At 47.8% G+C, this 26,442-nt stretch overlaps 1 protein-coding gene across 2 annotated transcripts; it reads right to left on the bottom strand.

Annotated features, from left to right (window-relative positions):
• Window positions 1-612: 612 nt before the first annotated feature.
• On the bottom strand, window positions 613-3,807 carry CCL17 (C-C motif chemokine ligand 17). Of its 2 annotated transcripts, XM_090063425.1 has the most exons (4): window positions 3,628-3,807; window positions 3,416-3,531; window positions 1,502-1,619; window positions 613-985 (listed from the first exon to the last, which is right to left on the bottom strand). In XM_090063425.1, exons 2-4 carry the CDS (start codon window positions 3,471-3,473, stop codon window positions 868-870), a joined length of 294 nt encoding a protein of 97 aa, XP_089919551.1. In that variant the 5' UTR covers window positions 3,474-3,531; window positions 3,628-3,807; the 3' UTR covers window positions 613-867. The 2 variants fall into 2 exon arrangements, with proteins under 2 accessions (XP_089919551.1, XP_089919552.1); XM_090063426.1 differs by lacking the exon at window positions 3,628-3,807 and having other exon boundaries at window positions 3,416-3,606.
• Between the last annotated feature and the right edge of the window lie 22,635 nt (window positions 3,808-26,442).

The following is a 26,442-nucleotide window of genomic DNA, read 5'->3' as shown; positions in this document are numbered from 1 at the left end:
GAACCTTCCAGCTACCTAGCCCAAGGGTCACCCTCTGGTGGTGGGGCAGCATCTACACAGCATTACTGTGCAGTAAGTACTCAGGAGTTAATTTGCTACTTGTATTTGTATGTAGCAAATTAACTCCCATGCAGAGCAGTATACTGCACAGTAAGTGTTGGCACGTGTAGACAATGGGGCTTACTGTGAAGTAATTTGCTGTATTGTGCAATAAAGCATCTTGTGTAGACATGCCCACTATCACCCTCTTTGTGGGTAAAGGCAGAGTCAAGATGCAGGAACCTGCAGTTTGTTACACATCCTATTATCAATTGCCACCTTGCCTGGTGAGACACCTGTTCAGAGCTGGGCACACACATCTGCCAACAGGTATTGCCAGTATTGTGGTTCATTACCTAGCACACAGTCTGCATTTTCTTGCAGCAGTATTAATTGTGTTTAACAGCGTGCAATGCACATGAGCACTGATTGCTACAGCTGACACTGGGAGGTGAACAGAAAGTCCAGCACTGCTCTCTGATTCCTGGTGTGGTAATACTCTCACAATGTCTACATCAGGGACCAGCTAATGCCAACCAAGGAGGCTAATCAATACTTGTAACATTTGTGGTATAGAAATAAAGCTTTAATAAACATGCCTGTTACAGCTTGTGCATTCTAGCAATGATAGTTACATTGTGAAAACCCATATGTCAGTGTATCTTTGATTTTGCACAAAGGTATCCCCCTTTGCCTCCTTCTCAGCTGTCCATTGGATCTGAAACTATATCATTCCAATAGATTGTAGCCAATGTAGAATAATGTTTATACAGTTCTTTTCCATCAACAGGAAAAACCAGATTTGGGATAGTTGAGACGTAGAGAGGTTTATGCATGTTCTTTGTGGTGAATTTTCTGAGATCTTTTCTCCAAAGTCTTCACTGCTTTCTTCACCCAGTTCTTGGAAGGGTCAGCGCAGACCTTGCGGCCAGCAATAGTTTCAAAACTGCCCAAGGGGAAAACAAGAGAGCATGGTGAAATAAGACAATTCTGGTTTTATCTTTTAGCCCATCAGTAGTCCTCTTCCTTGCATCACTTCCCCCACCCTTTTCTGACTTGCTTTACTTAGCCTGTCTAAAATACCTCATAATCTATCTCATATGCATGTGTAGCATCCAGCACACTGCAGCCTTTAGGCACAATTCTAATACAAATGAAGTGTCATTGCTATCTACTGTAGACAGTGCATCCATTTCTTAACAGATTCTTGCTGGACTCATTGTTTCAGGAATGTCCAGCCAAAGGGGCTTAGCAATCAACTTCCTCACAGTGCAGGAAATTATACACAACTACTCCCTTTATACAGAACCTCCCACATATGTGATTTTAGAATGACCCTGTGCTTCATCAGACAGAAGTATTTGTCACGGATGTGATGGCTGAAAACTGTTCTGGCTTTCCTCTGTGGTATGCTTAACAGGATGGTCAGAGATCAGTGATCAAGGGAGTGGTCTGTACTTACACAACAGCCAGTGTAGAACAGCTTTCGGATACTCTGTAAAAATGCACCAGTTTGGATTGTTGAATAACTCCAGTGAAAAGCTCAAAGCAACATTCCTTAGGCATATAAGCAGGTGCAGCTGTTAAAGAGAAGGGAAGAGTGCAAGCACTGGTTAATACTGGCATAATATTGGAATTTACTAATGTTGGGATCTCTGAATGACACTAGCATTTACTCATCTCACAAAGCATAACAATCTGAATGCCTAGCAGCCATTCAACTACCACAGGAATGGGAATTCTAAAGCTAACACACAGGTACCATGGGGAACCAAGGTGTATTAAGAAAGACCAAAACAATTGTAGGTCCCTTAAACAGAATGGGGAGGGGAAGCTAATAATGGATGATGCAAAGAAGGCTGAAATGCTTAATGTCTCTTTTTACTTCAGTCTTCACAGATAAGATCATCTATCATATGGCAAGCACAGTTAGCATAAAGGAGATGCAAGGGATACTCAGCCCAGAGAAGGGAATAAACAAAGAGATTATGGTATTTAGATAAGATAAATGTGTTTAAGTCAGCACAACCTGATACTCTACATTCTAAAGCATTCAAGGAAGCAGCTAAAGTGTTTGCAGAGTTATTGGCTGTTATCTGTGAGAGTGTTTGGCGAACAGGTCAAGCCAGATCCCAGAAGAAGGCAAATATAATGCTCATCTGTCAAAAAAGAAAGGAAAGGAAAGAATCCAGGGAATTCCAGAACCTTGGTGTAATGACAATACCTGAAAAAAATACTAAGCCATATCTTCAAACAAGTGAGTTGCAAGCACCTACAGCATAACAAGGTGATCAGTACCAGCCAACATGGTTTAGTTAAGAGGAAGTCATACCAAACCAAAATAATTTTCTTCTCTGATTAGGTGACAGGCCTTGCAGACAAGGAGAAGTATCACTAATGCTGAAGAGAGTGAACGAATCCTCTCCTGTGCCTTCCATTTGACATACCTGTTAAATCATCCCACTCTGCTTTTAAGCACTGGAGCAGGTTGCTTAGAGAGGTTGTGGTATCTCCGACACTGAAAGCTTTTAAGAGTGGATTACACAGCTGTTTTTCTGGGATGTTTTAGGCTGTGATGTTTATGCCTTGGAAAGTGTGTTGGACTAGATAGGTAAACCCTTGAGGTCCCATTCAGTCCTGTTTTTCCTACAATTTGAACTTCAAGAATCTCTGTCCATTTTACTGTACAGAAGACTGATGCCAAATGAGTAATTGAAACTGGAGGCCAAAGCTCCCTATTGGGATATACCTGTGAGCACCTGGCCCTTCCTTGTCATCACTGAGAGGTACACTGTGCCTACAAAGATCTTCACAGGTATGGTAGGGTTAGAGCTCAGAGACCACAAGTTTCAAAAGTCAGTAGTGATTTTAAGTGTTTTATCTTAAGAAAGTGATCATCACTCCTCTGCTGAACATTAGGTCCCTTTGAAGTATCTTCTGTTCTCCCTCCAAAATTTGAGCTGCCCAAAGTTACTCATGACTTGTAATAATTTTGGCTAAATTGTTTGTCTCCCAAAAACTTCAGCCTGCTACCTTATGAGCTACATTGATCCATTTTTCATCAAAAACTCATTAATAAAAGAGAAAGGACCCATAGCCATATTCAGCTCAGCCATACAGTTTGCAGGTCCCAGTTCCTTTTTAATCCAGGTCTGAATTATGTCTACACTATTTTTCTCTATTATTTTTTTTTTCAGAAATGTGTCACTTGGTTTCCAGAACAATCCCAAATACTTCTGCTGGAATCCACCAACCTGCTAGTTCCAGAACCTCCGCTGGTATAAAACAGGAAGGTCTTATTTACTTTTATGGAACCACAACTGTTTACACTTCTTGCACAGCTGACCTTCATGTTTGAACCAAAGTTTCCGCTTACCTTCAGAACACTGACAGGAAATCACCAGGACGAGGATGACCAGGAGAGCTGTCCTCATGGTGACTTTGAAGAGGGTTTTCTTCTGGAGTTAAGTCGTTCCTGTCTTCTCCTGGGATCTGCAAAGTGATACACTGGAGGTGAGGCTCTGATATTTATACTGTCTGTGCTGCCCACACAAGTTGCTTCCTGAGAACTTCAAGAGAAAAACTTACCCAGAAAGTGTGGGGAGCTTTCCATGAAATTTGTGTTTAACCTGGTGAGGAAGTGAAGCTGAGGGGCAGCACGTGGCAGCAGGAACTGACACTTCCACATTCTTTGTAAGTAGTGAAAAGTCTGAAGCATCCTGGGGTCATCAGTGAGTGAGGGCTGCAAAGAGCTCATTTGAGGAACTGAAATTTTCTCTTCTCAGGGCTAAGAGTTTCAATGAAGCGGGGCAGCACAATATAAAATGGCTTTGCTCTCCACAGTACAAAATGGCTTTGCCATGTAGTTTGTGTGCTCACCTGCACATGGGAAAAGGACCAGTAGAAATCTTCCATCTGTTTGCTTGGGGAAGTGCTTGCACTCACTTTGCACTTGATGACAAGACTTCCCATGGATCAAATCCTCCCGCATAAGCGAATGTCTAGGAATAACTCGGCTTCTTACAGTGGCCAACAGTGCCTCAGAAGCTTCCCTTAATTCATGCACTGGTCTAGCCAACAATGACATTAACCTTATCAGGATATGATTAGCCAAGATGAGTACCATCAAAACTTAAATGATACCTTCCTAAGTCATATTACTAAAAAAAGATCCCTATAATAACTTCAGACTCATCCCTTGCAGCTCTGAGTCAGAAGGAAAGGCATTTGTATGCCATTTACTGACTTAATTCAGGACTTGCTCTTTATTTCTGCCTATATTCACTAGTCCAAAGAGTGCTTGACCTTAAAAATGGAAAAAATATTATCAAAGTGGGAGAACAAGGACTAAGGTAGAGCAAGGCTTGTTATTACAGAGCATATAATAGTATGGCCATCTACTACCAATCTGAACACAAGGGTTTGCCAGCTTTTTATTGCATGCATAGGTCACTAGGAGCTCTTTAATGTAAAAACTCTGAAAATTAGCCTGAACCTTTCTCATCTTAATTGGACTGGTCAGCACTGTCTGGATAGCCAACTGGCACTGCCTAGCTCTTAATGTCTTATCTGGGGTCAGTTTAAAACCCAGGCTAGATCCTCAGGTATCCGTCCCTAGGCCCCAATGAGGACTATAGACATTGCAAGGATCTTTTCATTATAGAGAGAAAATCTCAGAAAGCACGTCCTTCCCCTCTCCTCACCTGCATTCTGTCTGTTTTCAGCAGCGAAGAGATATGGTTCGGCTCCCAAAGCACAAGGGCAGCATCAATGCTACAGTCACTGTAACCGCCGGGCCTCGAACATTCGCTCTCGGGCAGCTTTCGCTCAAGTGATTGGTGTCAAGCACCTCACGGGTTCTCCTTCTCACCTGAGCCGATGTCCTCTGCCTGAGTCTTCAACCCGGAACTCGCCTGCCACGGCTTGTGGGCCCTCAGTGTGTGGGGTTGTCCTTTGGGTGTGCTCGTTGGCCCGTGGCTCACCCAGCAGTTACTCACGGGGCTCCACCAGCCCTACACCTTGGCCTCACACCTCCTGTGGAGCGATGTCCATCCAGCAGCCTCCTCCTCCTGAAGAGGGGGCACCCACGATGGGAACCTTGTATCCCTAGCATGCCTAGCCATCACCCCTCCCTCAAGGAAAGAAAGAAAAAAAAAAGAAAACCTACGGACAAGACCAATCCTCTGGGGCTCTGACTTGGCCTCACTACTCGGGGACCCCCTTCCCTTCCTGTACCCCATAGGGAAAATGACCAAAAAAATGCCTTAACAAAAATCACTGGGCAACCTGCCCCTCTGGCTTCCCTTCTACCCTTCCTGGATCTCTAAGGGCAACAGGTTGTCTTCTTCCTCCTGTCACTTCTACATCTGCCCTCTCGCCTGCTCAGTGACTCATCTGGATCCGGCGGCGGTATCCACCCTGACAGCAACCCCTCTGGGGTTCTCCCAGGGTCCTCTTCTCCCTGATATGTCTTCCTCAGCACCCTGTCATCCCTGCACTCCCACTTGCAGTCCACTCAACACCCCGTCATCCCTGCACTCCCACTTGCAGTCCACTCCGTCTCTCCAGACCGCCCTGTCGATGTCCCCGGACGGTGCTCTGGTCAATCCCTCGCTGTCCCGTGTGGATCGATGTCAAGGTGCTCCTCCTCATTCTGCCTGCGTTTGCTTCAGCTGGCTCTGACCCCTGTATTCTGTGGGGAGCAACTTCTCTGCTGCCGGCGTCAGCAGCAGCTCTCCTCCCTGACCCTCTGCCTCCTCCGCAGCATGCATTGCCATTTTTATTCTTGCCGGCAAGCATTTAGCGCTGACATCACCAGGCTGTCACAGCTGGATAAACAGGTGGCTGATGAGCCACGCAGCTTCTTCTCCTGCCCCTCATGTGCTGCGCTCCGAGCTGCCGGTGAGTATTCTTCGTTATGCTGTTTCCCGGGACAGTCACCACTGTAATCACACGACTGCCAGCAGCAGCAATATTTTTTGGCCCCCAGCCCCCTCCCAGTGGCCCCTGTTGCCCCTCCCTGGTTAGGCCACTATCTATTGTATTGACCAGAGGGGCTACTTTGTATTGCTTCTTGGAGCATTGGTGATGTCCATAGGATAAAAAACACTCAGTTAACAAAATTCACAGAAGGATCAGTGTGTCACACCAACAAAGATGTGTCAACACTTCAGCTAGCTTGGTGCAATGCTGCAGATGGTGGGGGTAGAAGCCAGGTCTCCCAACCAACCAGAGGCAGCATTCTTCTCCTCCTCCTACCAAAAAACATATGAGCAAAGGTCAGCGATTGCCAACCAACCCAACCTCGGCCAGTTGCTTTGATTTTGTTCAAGCCATTGGTCTCTAAGAGCATTTTTACAGATGCTCAAGGTGGGGTATCCAAGAGCCACTCTAATTAAAGTGCCTACCACATCTTATGTATCAACCTCACTGCACTTCAGAATGGGAGTGGGGGGGCACTTTATCTACAGCTTGTTTGATGACCTTTAGTTAAAGCACCCCCGCCACCATTTTGAAGTGCAGGGATGCTGATACATGAGACCAAAGGCTGCCTGGAGCCCATTAATTAGTATGTTCCAGCAGACTTGAATCGAGTCTGTTCTGACAGGCTGTAATTACAGTGCATCAGGGCAGCCTTCTGGCACTTCTAAAGGAACCCTAAGGGTCAAAACAGAAGTTTTCTTTGTGCTTCCATAAAAAAATTTCTGGGGGCACAAAGGCCAAGCAAGTAGATTTCTATACTCCTTATCACACCGTAAATGCTTAAAATTTGTAGTGGCAACATAGGTGAGATCAATTTGTGATGCTTCCCTGGGAGTGATAGCAAGATGTGTGATTTTTCTACAGCCAATGAGCTATCACACTTGGACTTCTGGTTCTAGCAAACACACCCATGCCGGACAGATCATAAAGCTGAAGCTATACATGAAGTAGTCTCCCTCCCATCCAGATCTGGGGATTGAGCCTGAGGCTGACAGTCCACTATGTGAAAATATCCTTGTCACAGAAATAAAGGAAAGATCTCACTAGGCTCAGTCTCAGATCCTTGTGTCAGAGGGTAGTGCCCCAGTGAACCATATGACAGGTACTAGCTACCCTAGTGTCTCAAAAATTCCACTGCCCCAGACTTCCCTCTTCCCCCACTATCAGGCCATCCTGTGGTATAACAAACCAAGTTTGATAGAGGTCCAAAAGTGAGAACTAAAACCTGTCCCTCACCCAGTGCCAGCAAGGAGGCCATCAATCATCCCAGCATGTGGGGGCTTCTTTGATTTTAGGATAGCAGATGTGACATGACTTAGGGAAATAATCAAAACAGATCGAGCCACACTTTGCCAGTCATGAAGCTGTATAATCCCATGAATTTTCGTGGATCTATACCACTTTACACCAACTGAGAATTGACCCATGGGCCCTGAAAAACAGGCCCCACCCTCCTGCCTCACTTACCCTTCCCCACACCTGTAGCATTTCCGTACAAATGTCAATGACCAATTTGTTTTGTGGTTCTCAGATTACTCATTGCAGGGGAAGAAGTGAAAATTTGTTTACAGCATGAAGTGGGTGGGAAAGTCCCGGGTGAGCTAAAGATCCCTTTTCACTGGAACCAGCCTCCAAGAAGTCTTATGTTTACATTTGCCAGAAAAATAAATAAGAAGTGTTTTATTTCTGCCAAAAGAGATATGGGAAGTCCAGAGAGGCCTTGGCTTGGGCAGCTGTGAAAGAATGTCTGTGAAAGTCTGGGTCTCAGAATATCAGACGTTCCTTCCCAGTTGTGCTGAAAACTAAGCAGGGAACAGACCTAGGTTTCTACAGATTTTTATGTGGAAGTAGCCATGTCATTATAGGTTCAGAAAGGAGCCTGGCTAAAGAAAGAGCCAAACTCAGATGATTCTCTTCTACCTGAGTTTACCCCTGCTTTCTGCCTCTCTCAATAGTGACTCTGGAAGATATTTGGTACTGTGAAAAGGAAGAATACATGGCCTATGTCCATTTAAACCCTACTGAGAGCCAGCAGTCATGCACTAGGGCTGTGTGAGGCTTTGGACTGTGCTATGGATCCAGAGAAGCTTTGGACGCTTTGGCATCCAAAGCAGTATGTCTGGATCAAAGCACAGGCTTTGTTAGCCTTTCCGAAGAGGTTCAGAGCTTCTGAGGTGCAGCAGTGGACAGTATCATTATCCACATCTTAGAAAGGGGGAACTGAGGCATGGTGATGGTAAGTGATGTGCCAGGATTCACTGGGACTTAAATGGTGCATCAGCCTTGTCCTGGTATTCTGTGCCTTGGGGAAGTTCATCCCCTATCCATACATCATTTTATTTTTGATCTGTCTGTTCCTCTTTCTTCTTTTTTTCCTCCCTGGTCATATATCTGCGTTCTCCCTTGTTCCTTCTGTGTACTGAGACTCTTAAGGGGCAGGTCTGTATTCCTGCAGACCTCAGTTTCCCCTTATACAAAGCAATCACAGTGTTGAGGCTCCCATGTGTTCAAAATGTTTGGCTTTAAAACCATGGTAATTATTACAATGAACTTTGACATCTGAATATTTCCTTTCTGGTGCCTAAAGCTTTAGAATTCACATCTTCCAGCTTCTCTCATGGGATCTCAAACAGGCCAAAACCCAGAATTCTCAAATAAACACCTCTCTTCTGGAACCTGAGCTTTCAGGAAAGTACCAAATATTATGCTATTTTCCATTAAACCATTAAACCAAAACAGTTGATCATGCTGCTGAATTGCATCCTGTGCATTGAGGACTGTTTAATCTGCAGATCAGTCAAGAGGCAATATAAAGGTAGAAACCCAGAGAATCAGGAAGTCACACTGATAACATAGGATAACTGTGTGGGAACTAATAACGAACCTTTATTCAGAGTTAAGACAATTAAAGGCTAGATTAATTGGGAAACTCAAATTGCTTTGCACTATTCCAACTGGCTAGAGGACAACTACGGCCCACAAGAACAGCACAAAAGAGCTGTATTGTCCGGGTTAATCTGACTCCAAATTTGGAACAGACACACTTAGTCCATTTTCCCTGTGAGAAGATACACTTCAGCTTCTTATTGGAACTTCCAAAGTTGCTTGCTAAAAAATTAAATACCCCTCTCTACAAACTGGAGGAATTTATACCTTAGCCCTCCTTCTCTTTTCTTCTGTCCTAAAGTTTTCTCCCTGGGCAAATGAACCATTATTAGCCAGTGCTGAATAAGAGGATCAGAATAGCGAGAGCCCAGGTTTAGGACAGAGATCCCCAGATTTTAATCTTTTAAATGTTCTTGCTATGATTTTTTTTCTTGTTTAAGACCTCTTTTGTTGCCAAGAATTCCCCCTTTTGCACAGAAAATGCCAATGCATTTGCAAGGTACTTGTATGTTCTAGTCCGCTTAACACCATGATATCAAAGCTGGTCTCAGTGGTGCATGAAGCTACACAACTAACATTTCTCAGTTGTTTCATCTCTTGTAAATGACCAGTTCCACTGAAAACCACAGCCTTCAACTACCTTGCTGAATGACAGCCTAAAACTTCCCACCCTTATTCATTCCTCTATCCATGAAGAAATGCCCACTGGAGCCAGCTGGAGTCAGTGAGGGTTTGGTCACAATAAAGACTGCAATAGTGGTTCTTACATGGTGTTTTGCTGTTTATTGATGATCTGGAAGGCCATAGCCAGTAGTCTGCAGCTGATCTCTGGATCACACTGAGTCCCCTCCTTTCAAATAAAAGTGTGATTATAAGTATATATGATGGTCCAGGAGCAGCATTGAGGGTTGACAGTGGTCCATCAGTCAAAGAATTTGGAACTACTGGGCTGCAATGTTTGATGTCATACATTTAAAACCAGGGGTTGGAAACATGCTGGGAGCCACAGCAATTAATACTTGCAATAGTGAGAAAATTTCAGAAAAATGTCTGCATGTCACAGAGAACCACTGCCTCTGTTAGGAAGGCACAGTGAGGGTCAGGTAGATAACAGGCTCTTTGGAGACACCTGGCTCTGCTATGAAAGAGCCAATCAGGAGACTGGAAGAAGGATGCTGACTCACATAAGCTCCCTCCCCTGCCAGCAGCACAGCAGACTGCAAGAGAGTCCTCCAGCAACAGGCAGTGGCAAGAGAGAAGCTGTTCTGTGACCAAGGCAGGCTGGAAAGCAAGAAAGACTTGTATAGGCTGATGTTTGTGTGTGGACCCAGTCTGAGTAATAGACTGTGTTGTAACCAGAAGGCTTGCTCTTTGTTACTATTTAAACGGGAGGTTAGGGTTTCATAGATCTCATAGATTTCATAGACATTACAGCTGGAAGGGACCTTGTAACATCATCGGATCCAGCCTGCTGCCCAAGGGGCAGGAATTCAACTGGGGTCAAATGATCCCAACAAGATAGGCATCCAAGTGTTTCTTGAATGTCCTTGAAAGTGTCCAGCTTGCACCACCTCTGGGGGGATTCTATTCCAGACTCCGGGGACTTGGACAGTAAAGAAGTTTTTCCTTACGTCCAGCTTAAAATGGTCTTCCAGGAGTTTGTGACCATTGCACCTTGTCTTCCCTTGGGGTGCCATGGTGAACAGACATTCTTCCAGTTCCTGATGCACACCCCTTCTGTACTTATAGGCAGCCACCAAGTCACCCCTGAACCTACGCCTTTCCAAGCAGAAGAGTCTCATGGCTCTCAGCCTCTCTTCATAAGGCCTGCTCTCTTGTCCTCTAATCATGTGCATTTCTCCTCTAAACTCTTTCAAGATTCTCCACATCCTTTCTGAATTTCAGAGCCCAGAAATGGATAAAGTATTCCAGCTGCAGCCTCACTAAGGCCAAGTAAAGCAGGTGTTGCTTGAGATGCATCAGTAGATGCAAGCCAGAGTTTTATTTGCTTTGCTGGCTGTGCATCTCATTGGTGGCTCATGTTCATCTTGTCCCCAAAGTCTCTTTTAGTCATGGTGCTAGCGAGCGTAGCACTGCCAAACCTATAAGTATGATATGGTATTTTCTCCTGAAGTGGAGCACCTTACATTTCTCCACATTGAATGCCATCAGGTTTTGATCTGCCCACCTTGCTAGCCTGTTGAGCTCAGCCTGAATTGCCAGCCTATCCTCTAGTGTGACCACACTTCCCCATAGTTTGGTGTTGTCAGCGAACTTAGCCAGTCTGCTTATAACACCAGAGTCCAGATCATTTATAAATACATTAAAGAGTAGAGGTCTGAGGACAGAGCCCTGGGGGATACCACTGGTCACCATGCACCACATTGATTCAGTTCCATTGACTATCACTCTCTGTGTGCAACTATGGAACCAGTTCCTCAGCCATCAGTCCATAAGTTTGTCGAGGCTGCAGTTCCCCAATTTTATCATGAGGACATTGTGTGGCACCAGGTCAAAGGCTTTTTTGAAGCCTAAATATATTATATCACCTCTTCTCATTTGTCCAGGTGATGTGTCCACCTGGTCATAGAAGGAAAAGAGTGTGGTCAGGCAAAACCTAGCTGCAATGAAGCCATGTTGGCTCTCTCTCAGAATGTTGCCTTCTATTAGCCTGTTGTTAATGGTTTCTTTGACAATTTTTTCCAAGATCTTCCCAGGGATTGAGGTCAAAATAATGGGCTTGTAGTACCCTGGATCTTCCTTTCCCCCTTTTTTGAAGATAGGCACCACACTGGCCCTCTTCCAGTCTTCAGGTACCTTGCCTGAGCCCCATGAGTTCTCGAATGTCCTCGCCATTGGCCGCGAGGCAAATGATGTCAGCCAGTTCCTTTAGCACTCTTGTATGCATTCCGTCTGGGCCAGTTGATTTGTGGATGTCCAACCTCTCAAAGTGTTCCCTTACAAGATCTACACCAATGATGGGTGTATGTTCACCCTTACCCTGGTAATCCTGCAACTTTTCAGACAGGGTGATCCCCTTTGGCTGGTGGAAGATGGACGCAAAGTAATCGTTAAGGAGATAAGGTTTTTCCTGGGTGTTGGTTGTCATTTGGTTTTTGCCCCAAGGGTCCAATGTTGCCCTTGGTTTTTTTTTTCCGACTTCCCACATATCTGAAAAAGGACTTTTTATTGTACTTGATTCCTGTAGCCAGTTTGAGTTCGGTTTCAGTCTTGGCTTTCCTAGTTCACTCCCTACAGGTTTGGGACAATGCTGAATACTCCCCCTTAGTGGTGTTACCTAACTTCCATCCTTTATAGGCTTCTCTTGTTAGGTACAGGAGGTTCATGAGTTCCCTATTGAGCCAAGGGGGTCGCCCAGCCCTTTTGCTACCTTTCCTACAGGCTAGAATGGACTTCCCTTGTGCCTCAAGGATCGCCTCCTTAAGGAGCAACCATTCACCATGGACTCTCCTCCCTGTCAGACGATGCCTCTCAGGGCCTTGAAAACTAGCCTCCTGAGCTTGTGAAAGTCAGCTTTCCTAAAGTTGAGGATTTCTGCATTGCTGACTGATTTGCCAGCTTTGCTAATGAGCTTTGGAGAGGCAAAGTGATCAACTAATGCTCACTGTCTCCCAGCTTCCCTTTGATTCTCAGGTCACTCACTAGATTATCCCCTTTGGTCAGTACCAGGTCCAGCAGCATCTTACCTCTTGTCGGCTCTAGGATTCTTTAGACAAGAGAGCTCATCAATGCATGTGAAGAAGCTTTGCGACTGATCACATTTGGCTGTGTGCTCTTCCCATGAGATGTCAGAGCTCCAGTTATGTGAGCTATCCTACCAAATATCTGTTATTCTGGTTTGGGACTGTTGTGGTTGTTTGGAGGTCCCATTAGTGCTCAAAGGGTGCATGACTGCCTTGAGTTCTGCCAGAGGCTAGGGTCAAGGCAATGCAGTCAGTGGGCCTACAGCCCACTAGAGCAGGGCAAAGACAGGGGCCAGGGAGTCCACTACACAGTTAGGAAAGGTTGCTGCCCTAGGTACAGCAGTAGGGTAATTACCAAATCATAAAACTTTTGCAGGCCCTGAGGAGAATCCTTTTACACATGTTTTCAGGAAAAGGTGGAGGATAGAGTTGCACCTTATAGACCGGGATCATGTAAAATGTCTTCCATCCAAGAGAAGTGTAAATAAAGGATGGAGTAGGTGAGGAAACCTGGGTGCAAATCTGATCTGGGCCTATTCAACTTTTAATCATTTAATTATGACTAGAATTTCTTCTGATAACTGCAGCATATATTTTTGTAGGTCAGGATGTTAGAACAAGTTATGAATTAATTAGTTCCCTAATACTTTGTTCTTAGAACATCTGGGTTATTTTAGAAAACAATGAGAACAATTAATCAGTTTCCATTTAAAAAAAAGGAAGTACAGAAAGACTGCCTTGATGAGGTCAGTAGATATTTTTATAAGAAATAGTTTTTGCTGACTGTGTATGTCATCTCTATTATCTCCATCAGAAGGTTGGCAGCAAAGACCCCCCTCACACATCCTGTTGCTCTTATTTCTGGAGATCTACTCTTCTGGAGTCAGCCCACCTGCGTTAATAAAATAAACTCACTTGGTCACTGGCCTTTGCACCACTATGTAAGGCCTGATGACTGTCCAAAGCAAGAGGCCTCAAACACAGTAACGGCTTTGAACACCCTAACTGGCTTCATGACAGTAATTCATGATCAGGACCATAATCTTCATGAGGGCACAAGTGCTTCTCTCACTCTCCCCCATCCCCAACAACTAGCTGAGCTGCTTGCCCCTCCCTTCCCTAGCCAAGACATCCACAGGAATAAGTGAAAGGATGGCATCATAGATAGGGTCAGCCTGAGCCATCCATAAACTGAGGAGAGACCCCACATGTTTAATGTGCTCTAACCAGCCCTGCTGCCTGGTCTCAGATAGCAAATAATAACTGTGAGTTATAAACCCTGAGGAATGAAGCAGAAGCCTAAACTCTTCATTTTATCTTCAGTTTAATGAAAGGGAATTCTCTTTTATTTTTTCCCCTTTCTTTCACTTATGTGTGTCATGTGAGTGATTGTGGGAATGGCACCTGCAATAGGTTCCTAAAAGCAAACACCAAACTTTCATTGACTTCATCAAAATAATTCCTTGATGTGAAGTAGTTATTTGGACACTGCTACTCTAAATAAACTATCATTTCGTCATTGCATGGAAATATGCCATTTTATACCAGGAAAAGGGCAAAAGGATGAAATAAAAGCAACCACAATAATGGTTAATAATAGTGAACACCCAGGAAGTATTGAAATGTGTTTATAAAGCAGGATTAAGCTTTAAGTGAAGCAAGGACTTCACGTCATGCAACCTCCATTGGGAAGGATCTGAAACAGGGGTGGGCAATTATTTTCGCTGAAGGGCCACTTAAGGGACTTTGGTGAGCTCTTGAGAGCCAGAGAGTGGGGGAGGGGGCATGCTGATCTGGCTTCGGCCCCTGTCACAGCTATTTATACTGCCTGGCATGGTGGGGTAGGTACCAGGGGGTACAGAGAAACCCCAATTTATCCTATCCAGCCCCAGGCCTATCCACCCTGCACCCACTGCCAGGATGCTGGATGAAGCAGGCATGCAGGGTTTTCATGGAGACTGGCCAAGGACCCCCACAGGCAGGGTGTGTTCAGCCAGGCAGATGGGATGGGACCACAGACAGGCAGGGAGTGGCATCTGGGACTGGGATAGGTGGACAAGGCCGGAGTCAGGATCATAGGGCAGTGACAGCATGGAGTCCAGGGCAGAGCTGCGATCCACTCCCTACATGTCCCTCAGATGGGCACTGGTTCCACAGGTAACTGCAGGGCAGGGAATCGGGGTCTGTTTCAGGGACATTCTGAGAACAGATCATGGACAGCAGGACATGCTGGGAGCCCCCTCCCACTCCTGGACACCACTCCCTGCTCATCTCTGCCCCCATCCCATCCACCCAGCTGAACATGACTTGCCTGTGGGGGCCTGGGCCAGTCTCCACAGAGATGCCACCTACCCGCTCACTCTGGTACCCCTGGTGGTAGGTGCAGGGTGGATGGACCCAGGGTGCTGGAACAGTAGGACTGGGGTCCAGCAGTGGTAGGGCACACACCAACTCTCAAGTGACAGTGAGCTGAGTCCAGCTGCCACCCCACCCCACCACCCAGCCCTATGGGCTACAATTCCCAATGTGCTTGAGAGTCATATGTGGAGATAGGCAGGCTGTGCTAGGCATCACCTGGAGGCAATGGGACCACCTGCAAGTCCTATAGCCTGGGTTGCTCCTGCACCTGGGCCAGGCAGAGCTGAAGGACCCGCTGTGAACTGGATAAAATTCCTTGGCAGACAGGGCTGAGCACTTAAGTGAAATGTAACTACATTATATGAGTTTCACCTAAAACTGAGCAGGACTTGATTTGTGGCTCCTTCCCAACTTTACTGGGAGCTGTAGGTACTCAGCAGCTCTCAGAACTGGACTCTGATTGGGTTCTTTCTTCAGACCCTTTTCTCTCCTACCCATTTTCCTTGCCTCCCCCCTCCTGCCCAGAATCTTCTCATGTCTCCATAACCCTCCCTTTGCTAGAGTGTATGAATGAGCAACTTGTGTTAAGCTTGGATTCCTCAGACAGCCTGCCTTGCCTTTCCTAGTAGCCTAATGCCATATAGAATTAGGTCCACGCTAAAGCTATTCTTCTCCATTTCCACTCATTGATCTCTGAAGGGCTCTGTTCAGCTTTCCATTCAATCAAATATATTGTGTTCTGGGAACTCTTGTGTCAGAGTCACCTCAGTGAATTCCCCACTTCCCTGTCCCTCCACAGTTATTAGCTGCATAGCTCAAACCTCTGCAGCATAAGAGAGCCCAGAGTCCCCTATTTCCATATCTCACATCAATCAAACCCTTCAGGATACTTTACTCCTTTGCTCACACCTGCCCTGCTGCACTAGAGGAATTCCCATATGTCCTTCCCTCTCCTCGTGTCCTCTTCCCCAGCTGTTTCTCTGTCTCACTCTGCTCCCCAGGTCATTACTGGAAATCCCCATTGCTTTTACTTTCCCAGGAAATATGTAGAAATATGTAGAAAATCAAAAACATGCCAGATGGATAAATACTTAAAAACTCTATACTTAGCAAGGAAAACATCGAAGTCACACTGGAAATTATGACTCCAGAGAACTGGGAGAGACATCATGAAACAGTTCAGAAACAAAGTTGAATGTGCTCTAGATCAGCATTTCTCAACCAGTGGGTCATGACCCAAAAGTGGATTGCAAGAATATTCGATAAGGTGGTGAACAGGTCCCCAGAAAAACCTGTTTCCCCTTGCAAGCTGGCAGCATTCCAGCCTGCAAGTGGCTGCCTGGGACGATTGGAGGCAGCAAAGCGCATATGCATCTGCGCACACAGACACACGGCCAGAATAGAGCAACGCCTGATTGTAGGAGCAGCCCCAGCCCCTGGACCCAGGTAAGTATAGGGAGCAGGGAATGGAGGTCCAGGGGACTCTCCAGAGGGCTGGGAGGGTGCATGTGTGTGCTCAGTTACCTGCCTGCTGGTGCTGGGGACAGTGGCAGGGTGCAGGACCACAGCAGGTATGGAGAGTGGATGGAGAAGGCACCTGGCCCTTCAATGGGGTCAGGTGGCAGGGGCAGTCCTTCACAGTGGGGAGCTGTATGCCTGGGCTAGTGGCATGGGGCCAGAGCCCATACACACAGGGGCCTGCACTCACTGCTCATCCTCTGGCCCAAGCAGAACAGAGGCAGCTGGGAGACACCCTCTGGCAAGCCTAGTGTGGGGCAGAGGACGGCAGATCAGGAGTGAGGGGCACCAGGTGGCTGTAGTGAGGGGCACCATAGGACCAGAGGGCTGTGGCTTGGGGGTGAGGGGCACCAGCAAGAGTCAGGTGCAAGCAAGGGACTATGGGCCAGGCACCAGCCGGTCCAGGGGGGTGTGGGTCAGGACAAGGAATCAATCTTGGCAAATGGGTCCTGATACGAAAAAGGTTGAGAGCCACTGCTCTGGATAACTGTGTGTCATGTAAAGCTGTATCCCTGCAAAGACACAGAGATGATCAGATCCGGTTGCACATAAGGCAGGCAGCTTTGCATGTCTACTTCTTCTGAAGGGACCTCCCTCCTCAGACAGGATGTATAGTTAGGGGACAGAGCACACAGGCACAGTAGTGTCTTTTCAGACACTGCATTGACACTGCATTCAGCACATTGGCTCGTGCGTGCAGTACAAGTTCTGATCAAGAGCTTTCACACTTTCCTTCCCACTGCTTCAACAAACCAAAAAATAAAAACCACTTACTTCCAATAAAAGTCTTTCCTTCTGAGACAAAAAGCTGCAGCTCCTTCTCTGAATCACAAGCCAGACCTCAGGTCTTCATGAGATGAAGCTGGTGTCTCTTACACCCAGCCCAACTATTCTTTTCTTCTTCCTCCTCTTGTGCTAAGTGCAGTAGAGTTTAAAGCCCCCACTGTGTTTTGCCTTCAGTGATATGCCCCTTGCCTCTCTGGTTTCAGACCTTGCAGACTTGACAAGAAAAGGAAAGGTTTGAGCCTTTGTGTTTGATCAACCCCAGCCAGGCTGGCCAGGGCGTATATGCTCTGAACAGTAGTTCTTCTTGTTGCAGAGCTGTGTTTGATCTCAGCGACGAGATAGGTGCAGGTTCTGTCTTTGGTTCTGTGGGCTCTTGGAGGCAGGACAAGCTGTGAAGGAAGCATCCTCAAGCCCTACAGAGCATTGCAACTCTGAAGGCTGAGCTCTTGAGGTAGAACTAGTTCTTGCAGAGACCTCCCTTGGGCAAAAGTACCTGAGGGAGGAAAGGCATCAATCTTCCTTTGAGGAGAAAATCTAAATGAAGAGACAATGATCCCCAGCAGTGAAGTTGTTTCATATACAGTAGTAGGGAAGCCAGAGAAGGAAATGGCAAGGAGCTGGGAATAGGGCTTAGAAGGGAAATCATCCAATGTGTGACGCTGCTACAATAGGAGAGCACACAGAGCTGGGACTTCATTGCTGCTCATGGAGAAGGTGTAATTGTTACAGGAGAATCCAAGGGAAGATCAGATCAGGGGGCAGGAAGTTGTGCTAGGTGAATTCACATTCAGCAATTTTTAAACCATGAGCACCCACCATATAGTCCCACAGTGGTGGTAAAGGCAGACTTGGCTATAGCAGTTGGATTCAGTGCCATTTGCCAGAATCCTTTGGACAGATCAAGAGTAGAGATGACCTTGGCTGGGCCTAGGCGATCAAGTAAAGAGTTCGCCCTGGGCACTGGGTAAGCGTCAGGGGAGGTAATAGCATTTAGCTTCCAGTAGTCCACACAGAACCGGATGGACCTATCCTGCTTTCAGATGTGGACCACTGGGCTGGCCCAGGGACTTATTGAAGGCCGGATTACACCTAAGCCTTATATTTCTGTGATTTTTTGCATCACCTTTGCATTAACTGGGTAAGGTCCGGGTTGGAAAGGGCAATGGCTGCCCATGTCTATAGAGTGCACTGCCAGGTTCATTTTACCTGGTTTGTTGGAGAACACTGTCTCAAAGTCCTTGAGTGCTGCAAGCAGCTTGTCCTTGTCCTGGGAGGGCAGATGATCCGGCAGATGGAGTTCCTTCATTCCTGCCTCTCCATCCCAGTCACCATACATGACCAGCTTCTTTGGATCCTCAGGTGATTTTTTTACTGAGGAAATTCAGAATACCGCATCACTTTTATTAAAGTATGGTTTAAGCATGTTTATATGTACTATCTTAGGCTTTTTCCCACTTCTGGTTACAACATAGGTTATATCGTTCAGCTTGTTTAGGATGACATGGAGACCTTCCCAAGCTGCTTGCAGCTTGTCTGTTTTTAGTGGTAGGAAAACCAGGACTTTATTACTTCATTTAAAGGTACATAAATGAGCCTTTTTATCATACCAGGCATTTTGCTTCTCCTGGGCCTGGGCCTGGGCCTGGGCCTGGGAGTTTTGTGCCACCTTTATTATGTCAGTTAGCTTCTGATGAAAGCTGAGCATGTATTTTACCATGCAGGTCTTAGTGGAAAAGATTTTCCCTTCCCACTTTTTTCTTGCCAAATCGAGAGAACCCCTAACTTGCCTTTCAAACATTAACTCAAATGGCAAGAACCCAGAGGACTCCTGGGGCACCTTTTGGTAGGCAAAGAGCAAATGAGGAAGTTTTTCATTCCAGTCATTGGGGTTAGAGTCCACATAGGCCTTTAGCATACTTTTCAAGGTCCCATTGAACCTTTTTACGAGCCCATTTGTCTGAAGGTGGTAAGCTGTGGTTTTGAGGTGTTTCACCCTACAGTACTCCCACAGGCGCTTCATCACCTCTGCCAGGAAGTTTAAACCCCAGTTAGTTAGGATTTCGGAGGGAAAACTAAGCTGCAAGAAGATTTTGGTTAGGGCTTTAAACAAGTACAGGTGCTTCGGTGGAGGTCAAGGCAATTGCCTCCGGGTACCAAGTTGTGAAATCCACTACAGTCAGGAAGTATTTCTTCCCTTTATGAGTCTTATACCTCAGTGGGCCCACAATGTCTGTACCCACTCTTTGGAAGAGCTGATTAATGATAGGGAGGGTCTGTAGAGGAGCTTTTTTCTTGTCCCCACTTTTGCCCATCCACTGGCACGTTTTGCAGGATTTGCAGTAGTCGGTTACATTTTGGGCAATTTTGGGAAGCTTTCACTCCTCCCACCTTAGCCTTTTTGCTCTGTTGATGAGTCACCACATTAACATTGTAAGGCTCTAGGAGGTGGTCCTCCTCCCTTTGCAGGTATTCTAGCTCCAACACAGCACGTCCCACCAGGGTGGGAACAGAAGCCCCTTCCAGCACTCCCAGTTCTATGCATATCCCACAGCCTCTTCACTTGATGGGGAGATGGGTTAAAGGTACCTTGAATGGTTGGGGCCCCACCCCTTCCCCACCCCTTGAATGGTAAGGGTCCTTCCTGGGACTACATTTGGAGCTGAAACAAGGTTGGCATCCATTAATGATGGTACTAATGATGTGGCCAGGAGAAGCCCTGATCACCTGATGGAGGACTACCACGCTCTGGGGTGCATGCTAAAGGAGATAGGCACACAGGTGGTTTTCTCTTCTATCCTACCAGTGAGTGGACGTGGAAGACGGCATGAAATGTGCATCGCGGAGACCAACTGGCGACTTCGGGAATGGTGTCTTGACTCGGGCTTTGGCTTCCTCAACCATGACCGGCACATCATGACAAGAGACGACATGCTCGGATGGGATGGGCTCCACCTTTCCCCTAAAGGTAAGCGTGCATTTTCTTCTAGGTTGGCGGACCTCCTCCAGCAGGCTTTAAACTAGGCTCGTTGGGGGAAGGGGAAGATGAGGATGGAGGAATCATTGGACTGCCAGACTAAGCAACACCCACAAGTACAGCCCAGCCTAGACCGACAAGCGAAACATATACACAGGTAAGTGACAGGGGCCAGGATAATGCTGTGATTAGGGGGCCAGTATACACATCCACAGGAAGCCTCAAATGCCTCTACACAAACACTCGTAGTATGGGAAACAAGCAGGAGGAACTTACCCTCCTGCTAGCTGACACCAACCCAGACATAGTGGGGATCACTGAAACGTGGTGGGACTCAACGCATGACTGGGAGGTGAATGTCAAGGGCTATAGGCTGTACAGGAGGGACAGGATAGGAAGGAAAGGTGGGGGCATGGCACTCTACATTAAGGAGGAATACCCATCCTCATCAATTAAAAAAGTATCAGAGGAAGGGCACTCTGAAGTGTTTTGGGTTAGAATACAAGGCAGTCAAGGGGAAAGAGACTTAACAGTGGGGGTTTACTACAGACCTCCCAGCCAAGGGGAAGAGCTCGACCAGGAATTCTTGGGTCAGTTCACGGAGGTAGTGAAGTCTAAGGATGTGGTAGTCATGGGGGACCTGAATTTCCTGGACATCTGCTGGGAAGAACAGTCAGCCAGGTCTGAACGCTCACGTAGGTTCTTAGCCAGAATGCAAGACCCCCATCTAACCCAGGAGGTGCACAGCCCCACCAGGGAAAACGCCTTGTTGGACCTGGTGCTGGCTACGGGTGATGACCTGGTGAGGGGGCTGCAGGTGCTTGACCACCTGGGTGACAGTGATCATCGCCTGCTGGGATTCACCATTCAGCACAAGATGGCAAAGGCCTGCAGCAAGGCAGCAGCCCTAGATTTCAGGAGGGAAAACTTCAATGGGCTAAGGAGAATAGTTGGGGAAGCACTGAGGTCCCAGAGGGGAGGGGAGCCAGGTGTCCAAGGAGAGTGGTTGCTCCTTAAGAAGACAATCCTCCAAGCCCAAAGGGAGGTAATCCCAACATGGATCAAAGGGAGCAGGAGGGCACACAAGCCCCCATGGCTCACCAAAAGCATCCAGGAATGTCTCCTACCTAAAAGGGAGGCGTACACCCAATGGAAAGGAGGGGCCATCACCAGGGATGACTATACTGCAGTTGCTTGGGGCTGCCGAGGGGCAGTCAGGAAGGCCAAAGCAGAGATGGAACTGGGACTAGCTTCGTGGATCAAGGACAACAAGAAGTCCTTCTTTAAATACATAGGGGGTAAAAAGAAGGTTCCGGGTAGTGTGGGGCCCCTGCAGGACACGTTAGGAAATTTGGTCATCACACCAGATGACAAAGCCAACATATTTAACGATTTCTTTGCCTCCATTTTCCTAAGCAGGGATGGGAACAGTCACCCCCCTGCTGGGCCCCCCTCAGGCCCCAGAGGAGGCGCACCTAGGCCAAGGGTTAGTGAGGAACTAATTAGGGAACTTCTGGAGGGACTGGATGTATTCAAGTCAGCCAGTCCAGATGATCTCCACCCTAGATTACTAAAGGAATTGGCTGAGGTCATTGCAGGATCCCTGGCACGGCTTTACGAGCACTCGCATCAGTGACTTGGATGAGGGGGTAAAAAGCACCCTGTTCAAATTTGCTGATGACACTAAGATGTGGGAGGATGTGGGCACGCTAGAAGGGAGGAATAGGCTGCAATCTGACTTAGACAGGTTACAGGGGTGGGTGGATGAGAATAAGATGGGATTCAACACCAACAAGCGCAAAGTGATACACCTGGGGAGGAACAACCAGCACCATACCTACAGGCTAGGGAACTCCCTTCTCATCAGTACAGAAGCAGAAAAGGATCTTGGAGTCATCATTGACTCCAAGATGAACATGGGCCAGCAGTGTGGGGATGCAGTCAGGAAGGCCAACTGCACCTTGTCATGCATCCACAGATGCATCTCAAGCAGGTCCAAGGAGGTGATCCTCCCCCTCTATACAGCACTAGTCAGGCTGCAGCTGGAGTACTGCATCCAGTTCTGGGTGCCGCACTTCAAGAGGGATGTGGACAACATGGAGAGGGTCCAGAGGAGAGCCACTCGCATGATCAGGGGCAGTAGGGAAGGCCTTATGAGGAAAGGCTATGGGACCTGAACCTGTTCAGCCTCCACAAGAGAAGGCTGAGGGGGGATCTAGTGGCCTGTTACAAACTAGTCAGGGGGGATCAGCAGGCATTGGGGGAGTCCCTGTTCCCCCAAGCACTGCCAGGAGTGACCAGGCAGTGGTCACAAGCTGGCAGAGGGTAGATTTGGACTAGATATCAGGAGGCACTACTTCACAGTCAGGGTGGCTAGGATCTGGAACCAACTTCCAAGAGAAGTGGTGCTGGCTCCTACCCAGGGGGTCTTTAAGAGGAGGTTATAAGTACACCTTGCTGGGGTCGTTTGACCCCAGTACTCTTTCCTGCCATGGCAGGGGGTCGGCCTAGATGATCTACTCAGGTCCCTTCCGACCCTAGAAACTATGAAACTATAATGACACACTGGCCCTTGAGTCCAGTTCCCCAACAAGGGTTCTCCCATTAACCATTATATTAGTCTGGTGGATGGCCATCTCTTCCTCTGGGTTTGTAATCCTGTAGCAACAGGTACACTCCTTAGAGTGGCTTGGGTCTCCCTTCTCCCTCCTTACAGCTGTTGCATGTCTGACTGGCTTGGGTTTGTTGCTTAGCTTTAGACAGTTGGGCCTGATGTGGCCAGGCTCCCTGCAGTTATAGCAACACCTCTTTTCCGAATTGGGTGGTTTGTCTGAATCTGGGGCCACCTTGCACTCAGCAGGAGGTGGCCCTCTTTCCCCCCTCTTTGGAACCCTTTCTGTTCCTTCCCAAAGTATGTAGGCTTATTGTCCAGCCCCTTATGATTTAGTAACAGCTGGTCTTCAATTTCAGCAGCCTCTCTGATGAGGGTTTTAATCTTATTTGGACACCGGTGATAAAATTGGTCCAGTGCTATGAGGTTTAGCACCTTTTCTTTATTGTCAGCCTTGGCTCTGTTTGCCCTTTTAAGGAGTGAGTTTCACCCCTGAGCCACAAACTCTACCATTGTCTTCCCCAGTTGTGGGGTGGTATTCTGGAATTTTTTCTGGAAATAGTCCGGTCCTAACCTGAACCTTGAACACACAGCATTTTTAAAGGCAACATAATTATTTGCTGATTTTGAGGGCAGGCTATTTAGGACCACAGACACGTCACCCTCAACCAGAGCAGCCATGTGTTTCATGAACCCTTCCTTTGGTGACTTCCATTGGTGCAGCTGGTTTTCAAAGTTGCTTAGGAACACATCTGGATCATTCCTGTCTTTGTAGTCAGAGAAGACTGGGGTGTTCAGACTGGGGGATGCAGGTAGTGCTAGCTAAGTGCCCACAGTTTCAGCATTTGTCTCCATTCGGAGTACTGCAAACTTGTGCTCGCACTTGAGCCTTGCCTCTTCAGCCTACATCTCACGCTGGCGCTGGGCTTTTCTAGCCTCCTGCTCATGCTGTTCATTCTTGCACTGGCATTGGGCTTCCAGCTCCTCATGCTAATGCTTGGCTTCCAGCTCCATTCTTTCCAACTCTAGCTCATGCTTGAACTTGCACTTTCACTCCTCATCTTCTAGCTGCAGCTGGTATTTCTGGAGGTCCCACTCGGAGGACAGCCCTTTGGGGCCCCCCGTGGATTCTGTATGGGTGGGTGGAGGTGATCTTGCAGCCTGGTCATTATCACACAGGATCTTAATCAGGTATTCTCTCTTTTGCTCCTTCCTCACTGGAAGGCCTCTCTCTTTCATCAGCTCTTTCAAGTCGGCCACCATCATGTGGTCATACTCGTAAGCCATCCTAGCTATCTATACTGTCCAGTTGACCTGATGTCAAATTAGAATTTGTTTGCTCAAGGGTTTTCAGTGACTCTATTTCCTTCCCCAGATGATGCCTTCAATACAGCAGGTTGTCAGACCCCACCTCTCCCACCATGTGTGGCAGGCCAGTAGGGGGTGCTTTTGCATTGAACCACCCACCTCACTGTGCCCAACTACCTTCCAGGCTTCCATGGACCAAGGTGGTCAAGGTCCCTAAGGCCAGCCACACCAAGGCCCCTGCCCCGCCTGAGCTTAGCAACAGGTATGCATGTCTTGCTGCTCCAGCAGAGCCTGCTGAGTTGCCAGCTCCCACAGGCAACACAGGCTCACCTGCAGCTACCGTCCCCACTCTCCCCAAGGCAAAACGTAAGGTGTTTGTTGTGGGAGACTCCATCCTGAGGGGGACTGAGGGGGCAATCTGCCGCCTCAACCCCTTAGCCCAGGAAGTCTGCTGCTTCCCAGGGGCCCGCATCCAAGACATTGCGGAGAAGATCCCTAAGCTCCTCCAGCCCACAGACCACTATCCTATGCTCCTTATTCATGTGGGCACCAATGACATGGCTCAGAGCGCTCCCAGCCAGGTCATGAGGCGCTACAGGGATTTGGAAGCGGGGCTAAAGGGTCTGGGAGCATGGGTGGTGTTCTCGTCAATCCTCCCAGTCTCCGGCTACAGGCTGAGGAGGGAGAGGAGGATCCATGTAGTCAACCAAAGACTGTGGCGCTGGTGTAATCAGGAAAGCTTTGGCTTCCATGACCACAGCCCGCTCTTTGGCGAGACAGGCAGCGAGCTGCTGGGAAGAGATACCTACACCTCTCCCCCCTGGGGAAGAGGCTCTTCTCAGCCAGACTGGCTGACCTGCTTCCCCGGGCTTTAAACTAAGCCAGCTGGAGGACTTCCACTGCTGGCCTGCTGAGCAACCCTTACAAAGCCAGTGGGCCAAGGCACTTAAGGGAGCCCACCCGTGCCCCAGCCCGGTGCAATCTGTGGGCAAGGCAAGAGCCCCAAAGGGGACACTTGCCTGCTGTACACAAATGCCAGGAGCTTGGGGAACAAGCAGGAGGACCTTGTCCTCCTGTTCAATGCAAATAATTATGATGTCATTGGGATAACGGAGACCTGGTGGGACTCCACCCATGACTGGACCACAGGTATAGATGGATATACCCTGTACAGGAGGGATCGTGTAGATAAAAGGGGCGGGGGTGTAGCTGTCTATGTTAAAGAAAGCTGCATGTCCCTGCAAGCTGATATTGGCAATCAGGGTGGACGGCTAGAGACCCTCTGGGTTAAAATTCATGGGGAACATGGCACAGGGGACACAACAGTGGGAGTCTACTACAGAGCTCCCACCTAAAGTCCTGAGCTTGACCAGGAGTTCACCCAGGAGCTGGCTGAGGCCTCATGCTCCAGGACCATGGTTGTCATGGGTGACTTCAATTACCCGGACATCTCGTGGGAGGATCACTCAGCAAAATCCGAGCAGTCGCAAAGCTTCCTCTCATGCGTGGATGACCTCTACCTGACTCAAGAAGTCTATGGGCCAACGAGAGGCAAAGCACTGCTTGACCTGGTACCGGGTACAGGGGATGACCTAATCGGTGACCTAGTGATCGATGGGAAGCTGGGTGACAGTGACCACGAGCTGATCACCTTCACCATCCGCCGTAAAGCTGGCAAGTCAGTCAGCAACACAGAAGCCCTTGACTTCAGGAAAGCAGACTTTGACAAGTTCAGGAGGCTTGTCAGTCAGGGCCTAAGGGACCATGACCCCAGGGAGAGGGGAGTTCAAGAAGAGTGGTTGCCCCTCAAGGGAGTGATCCTCAATGCACAAGCTAAGTCTATTCTACTCAAAGGAAAGGCAGCAAGAGGGCAAAGCAGCTCCCCTGGCTCTCCAGGGACCTAGCGGACCTCCTAAGGCTAAAAAAAAAAAGCCTACAAAGGATGGAGGATGGGATTCACCTCCAAGGAGGATTATTCTGCACTGGTTCGGTCCTGCAAGGAGCATACCAGGAAAGCCAAAGCTGCAGCTGAACTCCAACTAGCTTCGAGTAATCAAGGACAATAAAAAGTCCTTTTTCAGATATGTGGGGAGCCAGAGGAAAAGCAAGGGCAAAGTTGGACCCCTGCTAAACCAGACGGGGCAACTGAAAACTGATGCCCAGGAAAAAGTCAGCCTATTAAATGGGTACTTTGCATTGGTCTTTCAACAGTCCCATGGGACGCCCATGCCCAATACGGGACAGGGAGGTCCGGGTGAGGGAGATCCCCTGCCCTC

The sequence above is a fragment of the Crocodylus siamensis genome, chromosome 9 (genome assembly GCF_052110815.1).
Source record: "Crocodylus siamensis isolate JL-2025a chromosome 9, ASM5211081v1, whole genome shotgun sequence".
Lineage (NCBI taxonomy): Eukaryota > Metazoa > Chordata > Crocodylia > Crocodylidae > Crocodylus > Crocodylus siamensis.
The sequence above is the reverse complement of the archived record's forward strand: the minus strand, read 5'-3'. Positions and strand labels throughout refer to the sequence as shown.

Excerpts from the sequence above, each read along its gene's own strand:
- CCL17 (XM_090063425.1), bottom strand. The coding sequence starts at position 3,473 with ATGAGGACAGCTCTCCTGGTCATCCTCGTCCTGGTGATTTCCTGTCAG. Across the intron at positions 1,620-3,415 it reads TTCCTGTCAGTGTTCTGAAG|CTGCACCTGCTTATATGCCT; the intron begins GTAAGCGGAAAC and ends TCTCTTTAACAG. Across the intron at positions 986-1,501 it reads TGTTCTACACTGGCTGTTGT|TTTTGAAACTATTGCTGGCC; the intron begins GTAAGTACAGAC and ends CCCCTTGGGCAG.